A 12,735-nucleotide genomic window follows, 5' to 3' on the forward strand; every position below is an offset into this window, starting at 1 on the left:
TATAGATCGGAGTAAAGGTTGCAGTGGTACTTGGCAGTGGTGTTAGAGATCAGGTGAAGGTTATCACTCGTAGCACAAGATGAAGGATGATAAAGTAGCGAGGTTTATTGACTCTAGAGACGAACAGGTGCTGGAAGAGTGCACCAAGGCACAGTTACAGGCTATAGCGGATCATTTTGGAATAAAGCTGAAATCTGCCCGAGTTGGTGAAAGAAGACTAGAGATAATGGCTCAGCTCAAGGCTCGAGACGAAGCTTTGGGGGAGGAACGGCCCCAAACACCTGCCAGTGAGGGTGAACACTTGAGTATTGGTGGAAGCAGCAGGGGATCCAGCGGCAGCAGGCACAGCATTAAGCTGGAAATAATGAAGCTGCAGCTAGAGGCACAGCAGCGCAGAGAAGAGCGAGAAGCAGAGGCTCAGCAGCGCAGAGAAGAGCGAGAAGCAGAAGCGCAGCTGAGGAGAGAAGAGGCACAACAGCGCAAAGAAGAGCAAGAGCGAGAAGCACAGATGAAGCGTGAGGAGCGAGAAGCACAAATGCAGCGTGAGGAACGAGAAGCACAGCTGCGCCGGGAAGAACACGAGCGAGAAGCACAGCTACGCAGGGAAGAACGAGAGCAAGAAGTTAGGCTGAGACAAATGGAAATAGAAGCCAACCAGGAGGTGGAGCTGAAGCGAGCTGAACTGGGACTAGGTGCCCCTGCCCCGCCACAGGAAGACCGACGAGTGAGGGAACGAGACCTGCCGGTCTTTGTGCCTAGTGAAGCCGAAAGTTTCTTCGATCACTTTGAGAGAGTTGCTGCTATGAAGAGGTGGCCGAGGGCGGAGTGGGCGGAGTTGGTCCAAGGAAGGCTCACAGGGGAAGCTCGCCAAGCCTTCACTATGCTCGACTTCCAAGAATGCACTAACTACGATGCGGTAAAACGAGCTGTGCTCCGTTCCTTTAAGCTCACGCCAGAGTGTTACAGAAAGAGGTATAGAGAATGTACCCGGTTGCCAGGAAAATCGTATGCGGAGACGGCGAGGGACATAGAAAGAAAGCTCCTTAAGTGGCTGGACTCTGAAGAAGCAAGGTCGGTCGAAGAGGTCAAGGAACTAATGGCCATGGAAAAGTTTATGTCCGTGCTCTCTCCTGAGATCAGGATGAGGGTAAAGGAGGCGGACATAAAGGACCTGAGGGCCGCAGCCGACCGGGCCGACATGTTAGAAGAAGCCCTACGCCCACGCCGAGAGGGACAGAACCGACCACCCGCATACGTCGGAAACGATAGGAGTTATAGAAGGACGGATGGGTGGAGGACAGGAGCGAGTTCTCCCAAGTCCCATTTCTCAAGTTGGAACACCCGAGGATCAAAGGGTGCTGTAGAGCCGATAGGGGAGAACCAAGCTGAGAGCTCGGGAACTGTTACTGCAGGGAAAGAAACGACAAGTGAGGCGGGAAAGACACAGGGGGTGACGGTCTCTGGAGGCAGTGCTAAGGCGAGCGGTGGCGGATGGTCTCCGCCGAGGGGCCGCTGCTACAACTGCGGAATACCCGGACACGTCGCGCGGGAGTGCAGACGCCCGAAGCAGCGGGGACACGTTGCTTTAGTGATGTTCAAGGACCAGAGGGCCGAGGGAGTGCGGGATGGACCCGTGCTGAATGGGGAGAAGAAAGTTCACCCATTCATGTGTCAAGGAACCGTAAGGATGGGGGTCGCAGACCCCATCCCCGTGAAGATGCTAAGAGACACCGGGGCTGACTTTACCCTGGTAAGTGAAACCCTGTTCCCCGAGGGTTACAAGAGCACCAGTGTGGGGGTGGCAAGTGTGACCACTGTGGGAGGCCCAGTGAGGATGCCCCTACACCAGGTAACTTTGAATTCCGATTATGGCTGCCAGACCCTAGTGGTGGGAGTCTGTACATCAATGCCCAAGATGGAGGCACAGGTCATCTTGGGGAATGACGCGTGTGGAGGATATGTCCTCCCGCATCTCGTGAAAGGCGAAGAGTGCCCAGAACAACACGAGGAGACAGGCGGAGAGTTGAACGCCTGTGGGGACGAGAAGGGAATCGCACTGGTGGCGATCCCAGTTTGTACTGTGACACAGAGACAACGCGAAGAACAAGGAGGTGGTGGATCTGATGAGGCTGAGGAGTCGACTGACAGCCTGGGAACAGATCACTTCAACGTAGGACCCAGAGAACGAGCGGAGGGCGAAAGTAGCCCGAATGGTGAGTTGCAGGTGACACTCACCGGTTCTCTAGGGGTAAACCGCACTCGTCTCGGAGAGTTACAGCAGGAGGAGTTCCCCAAATTGGTTAGTAAGGCCGAAGGAGGACGTGTGGGTCCTGAGAAGGCTTACTTTCCATTTATATATATTATATATGCCATGCTATTCATGATGAAGGAACGATGGACGCCAGGAGCAACCGTGGGAACGGTGAATAAATATGTCCAGAAGTTCAAAGAACGTCTCACTAGAGCGAAGGGACTGGCTAGGAAACTCCTGAAGAAGGCGCAACGTAAGATGTCGGAGTGGTACGACAGGAGAGCTGCGCAGAGGAATTTTCAGGCCGGATCCAAAGTAATGGTTGTGCTGCCAGGTAAAGGTAGAGTGACCAGGTCGCGGTTCAAGAGACCATACCGAGTGCTGCGACGGTTGGGTCCAGTGTCGTACGAGATTGGGAAGCCGGATGGACCCCGGAAGAAACAGGTGTGTCGCATGGACCGCCTGAGACCTTTCTTCACTGTGGAAGGAAGAGCCGCCAAGCAGGACGGAACGGATACCCGAGAAACCCAGCGGAAGACGGGTCTGTGTGTACCGAGGAACCGAGAACTCCCGGAGGAGGAAAGTAAGTGGTCCAGGGCGGACGGCACCAGTCTCACCCGCACTGAGAGTCTGACAAGGATCAAGGTCAAGCACATCAAGGGGAAGGACGACGTAGTGGCGGACGCCCTATCCCGCATACACTAACGAGACATGACTCTTATTTTAAGGGGAGGGGTATGTGACGGAGTTCCCCCCCTTATAATTCTCCCACGCCTGCAGTAAGAGTCATGTCTGCTTTTCCCAAGCGTTCTCTACGTTGCAGGCTACAATTTGATATATGGGAGAGAGTGAAGTGTTCTCGGAGAGCCGAGAAATTTGTGAAATAGTGATATTTTGGCCTGTGGTTTAGGCCCTTTAGGGAGCCAAGATGGCGCTGGCTTCCCTGATCTCCCGCCAAAACCGTGTGACGTCAGTGGCACCGGATTGGTCACCGACAGCAATGTGGCACCGGGACCCAATGAAAACCTCCCGTAGTAAAAGTGACGTCACGAAGGAAGGGGGTCCGGCCAGCGCGCCGGGCTGGCGCCAGCAGTCAGACACGACACGTCATAGAGGTCGGACGTGCGACGAGTGGTCCTATCTGTCGGACAGCTGTTTCCCACTACCGTGGATTTACGCGTCACCTGAAGTCCGCCAGTACTCTGAGAAGTCTTCCCTAGTTCATGTGTTGAACCAGAAGAGGGAATTGACGGTTATTTGAGCAACGAGTGCTCTAGTCAGGTACTGTGCCAGTAGCAGTGAAGCCGTGCAGTGACGTATGTTGACGTCTGTGGCAATTCACCAGTTCGTGACAGCGTAGTGGCTGACAGAGCCACTGGGTAGCTGAGGAAGAGAGGACTATTTGGGGAAACCGATCGACTGTAGCTGAGACGTAGGTGACAGCCGTTGCTGGGAGAAGACGACGGCCAGGAGACCGACTCCAACCTTCAAGAAGTTAAGAAGGAGGACGGACCTGCAGTGAGGAGGCACGGAGACGACGCGCTAAACGGTGGGACGACGAGAGGCTCTGGTAGGACACGACGACGTGTAGTGTGGGGGCGTTCCCGACACGAGGACCAGGAGCTACATCTCGACTCTCATCGGAGGATAGGGTGAAGTAGGTGGTTCTAGTTCCCTCCCCATTCCCCTTTAGTTAGCTATATTATTCGGCTATATTATCTAGCCTGAAGATTTTATATGTCGTGAGCAAGTCTCACTTATGTCATGGTGAAGCACCAGGGTGCTAGACAGTACTATCAAGAGTACTTGTAATATTTATGTTGATTATTGGTGTGTACAGGCACCAGGAACCAGTGATAAATTTACTGTGTTGTGTATATCTTTCTATAGATTTTGATATGAACATATAGTGGTAAAATATATATAAGATTATGCCAGTATTTGGAGGTTAGGCTATGTGCCCAGAAACTATTTATTTTCCATGTATTGATGATTGATTTATATACCATATATATGTCTATGTCCATTCAGTGAATAATCATTTGTGAGTACAGTGAATCATTGCGTTATCGCCCACGAGAGAAAGTACTGAAAACTCCCGTGTTAATATTTCATAATATATTGTTGGATAAATAACAGTGTAAGACCATTACAGTGAATCATTGTAGAATTGATTGTAGAAAAGACTGTTTGAGCCTGAGTACAGTGTAACTAAGTAATTCGGTTTATTTGTGCCAATATCGAGTGTGCGAGTTTCTAGTAATATTGGAGAATTTAAAGAAACCGAGCGCGTGAATCTAGCAAACAAGCAAATTTCGCGCGGAGAGTCCATTGCGATCAGCTGTTCTTGACACTTGATGAGGAGGGGAGAGTGTTGCCCTCTAGCGGTCGCATAATATCCGTGGGAATTACCAGCCGCGTCAGGATCAGTTGATTTAATTGATTATTGTTTGGCTTTGTGACATCTTTCATACATTTTAAGTAAAGTACAAAAACTATCTTAGTGTTTTTATCATCCCCTCCATTGATCTTGTGACTATACTATATCTGTAAGCATAGAGTGATAACAATAAGTACCTGCCTGATTCCTGATCTTTGAGTGTGACCTTGCCAAGGCTACCACTGAATACACCAGTCCACTGATGGTGTTATTGGCCACCTTAAACACCAATTGGCGACCTTGTGATTAACCGTAGAGCCCTATTGTTGGGGAGGGCACACGACGGTCGATGTGATCGAGTCGTGTTCTCACTCTTTCTTAATAAGAGGCCGTTAAGATTGACTGGGAGACTCTCCTGGCGTGCAGTGGCGCCGTGAGGATCGAGGGAAGACCCGCAGGGCTACGGTGAGTTACCTTGAGCATAATTATTGCTTACCCCAGAGTAAGGGTAGAGAATAATAGAGAGGTGGAAACCCCAACAATATATATATATATATATATATATATATATATATATATATATATATATATATATATATATATATATATATATATATATATATATATATATATATATATATGTAAATTTGTGAGGGTACCACCCCTGGTGCCAATGTGGAGACCCATAGCCTCGGAGAAGAAAATAAAAAGTATTCAGAGGAGACCTTGTGGTTTCTCACTGAACACTAATATTATCTTCTCCTACCACCCCCATTCTTTTGTATGTACACATATATATTTGCTTTATTTGAACTTTGTTACAAAAAAGGAGTTACATATAGGTTACAAAGATGGTTATCATAGGTTGTCGAGTTCCTCCAGCTCCTCAGATGGCGGGCAGGAACCCTGGATGCAGTGCGCATTTCCCCTCTGTATCGCCACGCTGAGGCACTGGAAAAGAAAGCTGGCAGCTCTAGGGTCCCTTGTTGTTTCAATGAGCCTAGAACCCAGTTCCTTCAAAAAACTGGTAGCACTTCTACCCCAGGCGCTGAGTGTCTCAGAAGCAATGGGGACAAAATTGTAGTGGTGATCCAGTTCTCTATACTTACGGGATTTGGCTGCTTCCCTGTGGGTGGCAGCGCCACCTGGTTGTGCAACACTGAGGTTAATGTAGGTGTTAGCCAGGGTTGATACGCACGTGTAGTCCCATACCAACTGCTTGCCATTCTTCCAGGGGTTCACTGTGATACCATCCGGGCGACCAATAAGAGCATCAGAGTTACGGGGCATTAGGTAACGGCGCTCTCTTTCAGCTGGGCATCCAGCTGTGGTGAGGCTCCTCTTGATGATGTCGTTAACTTAACTGTGCCTCGAGTGCCATCCCCCTGTGCTTTGGCAGAGTAGGCCATGGTGGCCGTACCTGTCAGCCACCACCTCGCCGCAAATACACCTATATCTGGTGTGGATTGGGACAGCAAGGCGAAGGGCCACAGCAATTCGGAGGGCGTGTGGTGTGAGACGCGTGCCAGTTGCCGACATTGGGGTTGCTAACAGGAAATCCCCTGCATGTGGGGCTGCTACTGCTGTGAGGCAAGCAATGCCGTGTTGTGTTGTTGCAGCACCCAGGCACTCTGCAGCAACTTGGTCTACAATATGGCCATCCCAGCTGGATTGCTTGTGGGCTTTTGGGGATGGTGGTTGAGGTGATGGGCCTGCACGAGAGGCCCACTCTGTGGCACAGCGTGTAAAATTGGGATCGTGTACGCCTGCCAGCTGATGTAAGTGGGCAGGTAGAATTTCCTTCACAATGTCGTCGGATGCTGATAAGGAGGACAGGAAGGCTGGAACAGCGATTTGCCTTGCTGTTCGAACTCCGAGGCCCCCAAGTCATATGAGAAGAGAGGCTTGTTTCCAGTGTAGGTCATCAAGAGAGAGGTTAAGGACTTTTTCTAGCATTGATTTCAGTAACCGGTCATACTCACTTAGTTTTTGGCTACTGTAAGATGGTGAACACCTCAGAAAGTAGGTTAACCTGGGGAGGGACAGACATCTGGTGATGAGGTAGAGTGCATCATGAGCATCAATATCCTCAATCCTCCCGTCCATCCTCTTAAGGTCGGCGATTTTCTTATCAAGGACCTCATCGATGGCTTTCAACCCCAGGGGAGCTCCTAGGAGTGTGCTGTCTTCAGGTTTAGTTTTATGGATATTTGGCAGAAGACCCTCTATTCTCTCTACGATGCCCTGGTTGGAACATATTATTTCACATTTAGAAGGGTTCAGGGTGAGGCCTAAAACTGCACCTTGCTCCTGGATTTTTCTGACGTCCTCCAGGAGGGAGTCTTAGGAACCAGCTAGGGTACCATCATTCAAGAACCAGATGTTAAGCTCGCTGGACAGGACCTCGGTGACTTGTTTGATGACTAAGCAGAAAAGGAGAGGAGCAAGGGGATCACCCTGTTGGACGCCTTCTCGCGAGTCAATTTCATGTTCGTCAAAAAGTAGCTTAAGGTCCATACTGTAGCATGAATGTACAAAAGGGTAGAGGGAAGGGAAATGACTATGAACCACACGGAGTACAGCATCCCTCCGCACCAAATTGAAGGCATTTTTGAAATCTAGCTTGATAAGGGCCTTATCTTCTGTGATGTTGGCGATGAAGGCTCGAGCTGCATGGGCTGCCACCTCACACCCTTGTGGAATGCCGAACCCGAGCTGTTTTGGCTTAAGCATGTTAGCCGCTGCATCACTAACTGTTCTTGCAGCTGCCTTTGCGACGAGACGCCGGAGAGAATTGCCCACAGCTATTGGCCTGATCCCTCCATCCTTTTTCTTTAGAGCACAGAGAGATGCTCCAAAAAAGATAGGTCTTATGGTCGCTGGTATGTTGCCAGCTAGACATGTGTTGGTGAATCTGGTTAGTTCCACCAAGAGGTTCTTTGCAATATCACCCAGTGCAGGGTTGAGCATTTGCTTGAGGTGGTTGGGTTTAAGTCCTGTCAACCCACCTGCTGATCCTGTAGGGAAGGACATGGCTGCTTTATGGACCACAGATTCAGCCACCCAGAGAGGTTCTGCTCCGGTAGCCCCCACTTGTACAATGTCGTCCTCACGCGGAGCCCTGGGTGGGTGTTTCTCCCTAAGGGCTTGAGCTGTTGCGGCATCTCTGTCAGCAATTGAGTCCTCACTGGTGATGACTCTTATTGCGCCAATAGTGTTTCCTTCTTCTATTTTCTTGGTGACTGATGTTCTGATTTTTGATGTCTCGGATATGGCACTGTTGCTCTTCCTGCCGTGGGTGTTTCTCGCGCGAGTGGGAAAGCGCACCTGGTTGTCCTCCCTGGGAAAATCATTTGTAGCTTTGATGACTGAGGCAGCTAAGGTCTTGTCTCTCCTTGCAGGGGTGGCTAGACATATGTTGCCAAATATTGGGAGGTTGTGCCATGCTTGGGTCGTTCCAGGAGAGCCGTTGACCGTTCTCAGGAGGGCAGATAATTTGGCTGCTGCATGAGGGCGGGCTGCTTAAGGGATGTGTTGCAAGGTTCTGGCTGATGTGGCTTTAATAGCCTCTAATTAGTTTTCTGTGGGAATGAAGGTCTGGGAGGTGTTTTGCCTTACGGGCGGTGTGGGCTGTTGATTGGTGTTCTCCCTGGGAGGGCGCCCAGAACCCAAACACCTGGCTCCGTTGTGGTAATGAAAGCGCACATTATCGTCCCTCAATCGGATATAGCATACCTTGTCACACGTCTGACATCTGCCTTGTCTACCCCTGCTTGATGGCTCATCTTGGCTTGGAGAAGCCTGGCTGTCTGTTGAGAGCTGCGACATGTTCGGGCGCTGGGCGGGAGGGTGGACGGCGGGTGGAGACTGGAGGGTGGGCGGCGGTTGGAGGCTGGGGGGATAGCTAATGAGGCTATCACCTCATTATGTCCGGTCGTGATGGTCAAGTGGATTAAGGCGTCTTGTACATACCAGTTGCGTTGCTTCTGGGAGTATGGGTTCGAGTCACTTCTGGGGTGTGAGTTTTCAGTTGCATATTGTCCTGGGGACCATTCAGGCTTGTTCGCATTTGTGTTCCTCACGTGTGCCCCAAAGAATGAGGTGATTTGGTAAAATGCTATGCCCAAGATTACTATCCGAGTGCCGGCGGTGGGGTGGTTCAAATAGCCTCGGCTATCACCTCATTATGTCCGGTCGTGATGGTCAAGTGGATTAAGGCGTCTTGTACATACCAGTTGCGTTGCTTCTGGGAGTATGGGTTCGAGTCACTTCTGGGGTGTGAGTTTTCAGTTATATATATATATATATATATATATATATATATATATATATATATATATATATATATATATATATATATATATATATATATATATATATATATATATAAATATATATATATATATATATATATATATATATATATATATATATATATATATATATATATATATATATATATATATATATATATATATATGAGATAAGAGATAAGAGTGTGTTCACAGTAGTCCTTTGCAACGGTTGCAAGAAAAGGGGGGGGGGGCAGTAATATTGGTATACTCTTGTGTGTTGCACTACCGTGTGTCATTATTGTGTGGGCACAGTAATTAGCGAGTTGCAGTAGCTGCTTCACGGCGCTGAGAGAGGTGGGTACTTTCAAGTTCTAATTCCATGAGCCGGAACTGGGGCGCAGTGTCGGATCTACCTTGTTTCAAGGGTAATGTGATGCCAACTCCATCCTCCTCTTGTTGTCTCTTGAGCTGATGCTCTTGAGCTAGGATTGTAGTAGTTCTACTTCTCTTCGACGTTGCAGTTCAACTTCTTGTTCTTGACGTTGACGTTGCAGTTCAGCTTCTTGTTCTTGACGTTGACGTTGCAGTTCAGCTTCTTGTTCTTGACGTTGACGTTGCAGTTCAGCTTCTTGTTCTTGACGTTGACGTGGCAGTTCAACTTCTTGTTCTTGACGTTGACGTTGCAGTTCAGCTTCTTGTTCTTGACGTTGACGTGGCAGTTCAACTTCTTGTTCTTGACGTTGACGTTGCAGTTCAGCTTCTTGTTCTTGACGTTGACGTGGCAGTTCAGCTTCTTGTTCTTGACGTTGACGTTGCAGTTCAACTTCTTGTTCTTGACGTTGACGTTGCAGTTCAGCTTCTTGTTCTTGACGTTGACGTTGCAGTTCAACTTCTTGTTCTTGACGTTGACGTTGCAGTTCAGCTTCTTGTTCTTGACGTTGACGTGGCAGTTCAGCTTCTTGTTCTTGACGTTGACGTTGCAGTTCAGCTTCTTGTTCTTGACGTTGACGTGGCAGTTCAGCTTCTTGTTGCTGGATCTGGAGTCGTTCTTGTTCACGTGCACGTTGTATTTCAGCTTCTTGTTGTTGTAGCTGGCGTTGTTCTCGTTCACGTTCACTGGCCAATTCAGCCTCTTGTCGTCTCATCTCCCGTTTGTGTTCATCGGCAGCAGCTTCTAGTTGCGCTAACTAGATTTTTAGTTTCATGTGTGTGAGTGTGGTTTTATCAGCAACTCTATGTTGGTCCTGCTGCTCTGGAGTAATAAGATCATTGTCTGCAAGATGGTCAATAATCAGGTTATGAAGCTTAGCTTTGGTGAGTTGACCAGACCACACACTAGATGGTGAAGGGACGACGACGCTTCGGTCCGTCCTGGACTATTCTCAAGTCGATTGAGAATGGTCCAGCGTTGGTGACCCCATGGGAAGGAGTGATGTGGTATTCGGTAGTAAGGGTGATTAATTCTGCTCTAGTAGCACGAATTAATGTTTGGAGCTCCTCCTCCGGGTTAGCACGAAATGCGGCTAACCTAAACATATTGAATATTATATAAAAGCAAAATATCAATGGAAGAAAAATGCGAGTACCCTGCAGGCGAACCAATAAGTGAGGATTACTAGACTGTCTTGTAAGTGATGTGGCAATATGCACGAGAATGGTTGTTATATAACTGGCAACACTGTATGTAAGTAACTATCCTGTAAGGCAACAATAAATTTACAAGATAAATAACTACACTATATATATTAATCTGAAATAAAACTAAGTCTTTGACTTTAGTAAGGACTTGGAGAAACAATATAAAGGAATGTTTCAAGGTAGTAAAATATAAGCAGGATGTAAGGATGTCTGTACTCTGTACTCTACTGACGATAAGGGCAAGAGTTGTCCTACTGGAATCTAGATAATTAACTGCAGAGTTACTGTTCCTTGTGCTCTGTAAAAGAATAGTAAACTCCCTACCTGAGCAGTTAATCAAGAACTTTAAACGAAGGCTTAGAGGTGCAGGGAGTCTCACCACTGTGACCGGAACGGCTATACACGTCCCGAATGTATAACACAGTTCTGGATGCGAAAGGATCTCTAATCCAATACTTCCTCCTAAGTTTGTAATACAAAGTGGAACATAATAGTTTGAAGACAAATCAAAGTACCTGATGAGTACCCGAGGAGGTGATCTGCCTGAGTGAGTCCTCTCTGTTGGGACAAAATCAATGTGGACAAAATGATATAGCAATAGCTTAGAAGACTAACCATTACGAGCATGAATTTGTGTATAAAACATCACATAAATAAAGTCAATCTAATAAACAGATCACAAATTGCTACACCTTTAAATTAGATGTGTTCAGTTACCAGTATGTAAATCTCAAAATGAATTCTGAAAAAATGCAAAGTATAAAAGCCAAGTATAACAACTAAACACAACATTAAGCAAGGGTTACTAGGAAGAGCTTCTCAGACCAGCTCCTAGGACAGACCCCCAAATTTATGTGACGGGTTGTGGTATCGCAGCTATACTGAGCCAAGATGGTATTGCTCTTCCTCACACAAATAAAAAAAAATGCTGCTGTTGGCCTTGCAGTGTGTAAGTCGCAGGTGGAAACAAATGAAAATCATCAATTAAAAAATTAAAAAAATTACTGAAATATTAATGAACATAAATGCCCCTGAAAATACTTGGCTATCCTGTAATGCAAAGGTGAACAAGTTAATATGACATTAATACAAAAATAATCTATAAGCAATAAATAAAAGCATAAAGATATACTGGTGTACTGAAGACAGCTACCATACCACCATGGCATCAGTCACACAGCGTTGGCTGAAGGCGGACGACGGGTGAGAGACACGAACGTGATCCTAGAGCACTAAGAGAGAGACTGGCTCTCCAGGGTTGTTGTTGTTGTTAAAGATTCGCTACTTGGAACAAAGTTCCAAGTAGCACGGGCTATGATGAGCCCGTAGACTCTCCAGGTTGTTGTTGTTGTTAAAGATTTGCTACCTGGAACAAAAAGTTCCAAGCAACACGGGCTATGGTGAGCCCGTAGTGCCTTGACTCCCCAGGGAGGCAGCACCCTTTATATAGTCCGGCAGTGATGACTCCTTCAGTGTCAACACAAGGTGGACATCTTGTCAGCTAGCAAACTGCTCGTTGTGGCTGGCGGTGCCTTTGTGTTGAGCTGCACCACTGCCAGTTGAAGGCGGCTAACTGCTTGTTTGTGGGGGCAAACTATCAGTTAGCAGACGCGCCGGGCTTGCCTCTGAGTCGTACCAGGCCGTGCCAGGCTGTACCAGGCCGTGCCAGGCCGTGTCAGGCTGTACCAGGCCGTGCCAGGCTGTACCAGGCCGTGCCAGGCTGTACCAGGCCGTGCCAGGCCCTGGAGGGTATGGAGAAGTGGCAGGACTGATGACTCATCTGGGCTGGTGTAGATGTAGACTTCCAGTGCAGAGGCATTGAAGGTGAAAGGAAAAAACAGTTCCACTGCTATGCAGGAGATTCATGTGACAGTATATATATGTCTACCCGTCGCTTGCAACAATCCTGCAATCCAACGTCTATTATGTTGTCTGGTAATCACTTCAATAACTCATGTTTCCAAAACAATATTTATCTATGTATTTTCAGAATCTAAACTTATCTAGTATGAATCAGAGTAACGACTCGTGATTTAAGATAAGAAAGCATTTGTTAGGTTTTTAAGTGGTTTACTATCATGTTCAGCCTTAACATGTTATGTGTTCTTCATCATCTTCAGCCTTAACATGTTATGCGTTCTTCATCATCTTCAGCCTTAACATGTTATGTG

General features: G+C 47.6%; 1 protein-coding gene across 1 annotated transcript in view; it reads right to left on the minus strand.

Moving 5' to 3' along the window:
* LOC123753791 (ankyrin repeat domain-containing protein 54-like) overlaps positions 1–10,071 on the minus strand; it is a 73,449-nt gene extending 63,378 nt beyond the window's left edge. Inside the window, exon 1 of the mRNA XM_069320033.1 lies at positions 9,903–10,071. Coding sequence (XP_069176134.1) covers positions 9,903–10,071 — 169 coding nt within the window. The remainder of the gene's footprint in view (positions 1–9,902) is intronic.
* Positions 10,072–12,735: the final 2,664 nt, after the last annotated feature.

Source organism: Procambarus clarkii, unplaced genomic scaffold (genome assembly GCF_040958095.1).
Source record: "Procambarus clarkii isolate CNS0578487 unplaced genomic scaffold, FALCON_Pclarkii_2.0 HiC_scaffold_95, whole genome shotgun sequence".
NCBI classification, from domain to species: Eukaryota; Metazoa; Arthropoda; class Malacostraca; order Decapoda; family Cambaridae; genus Procambarus; species Procambarus clarkii.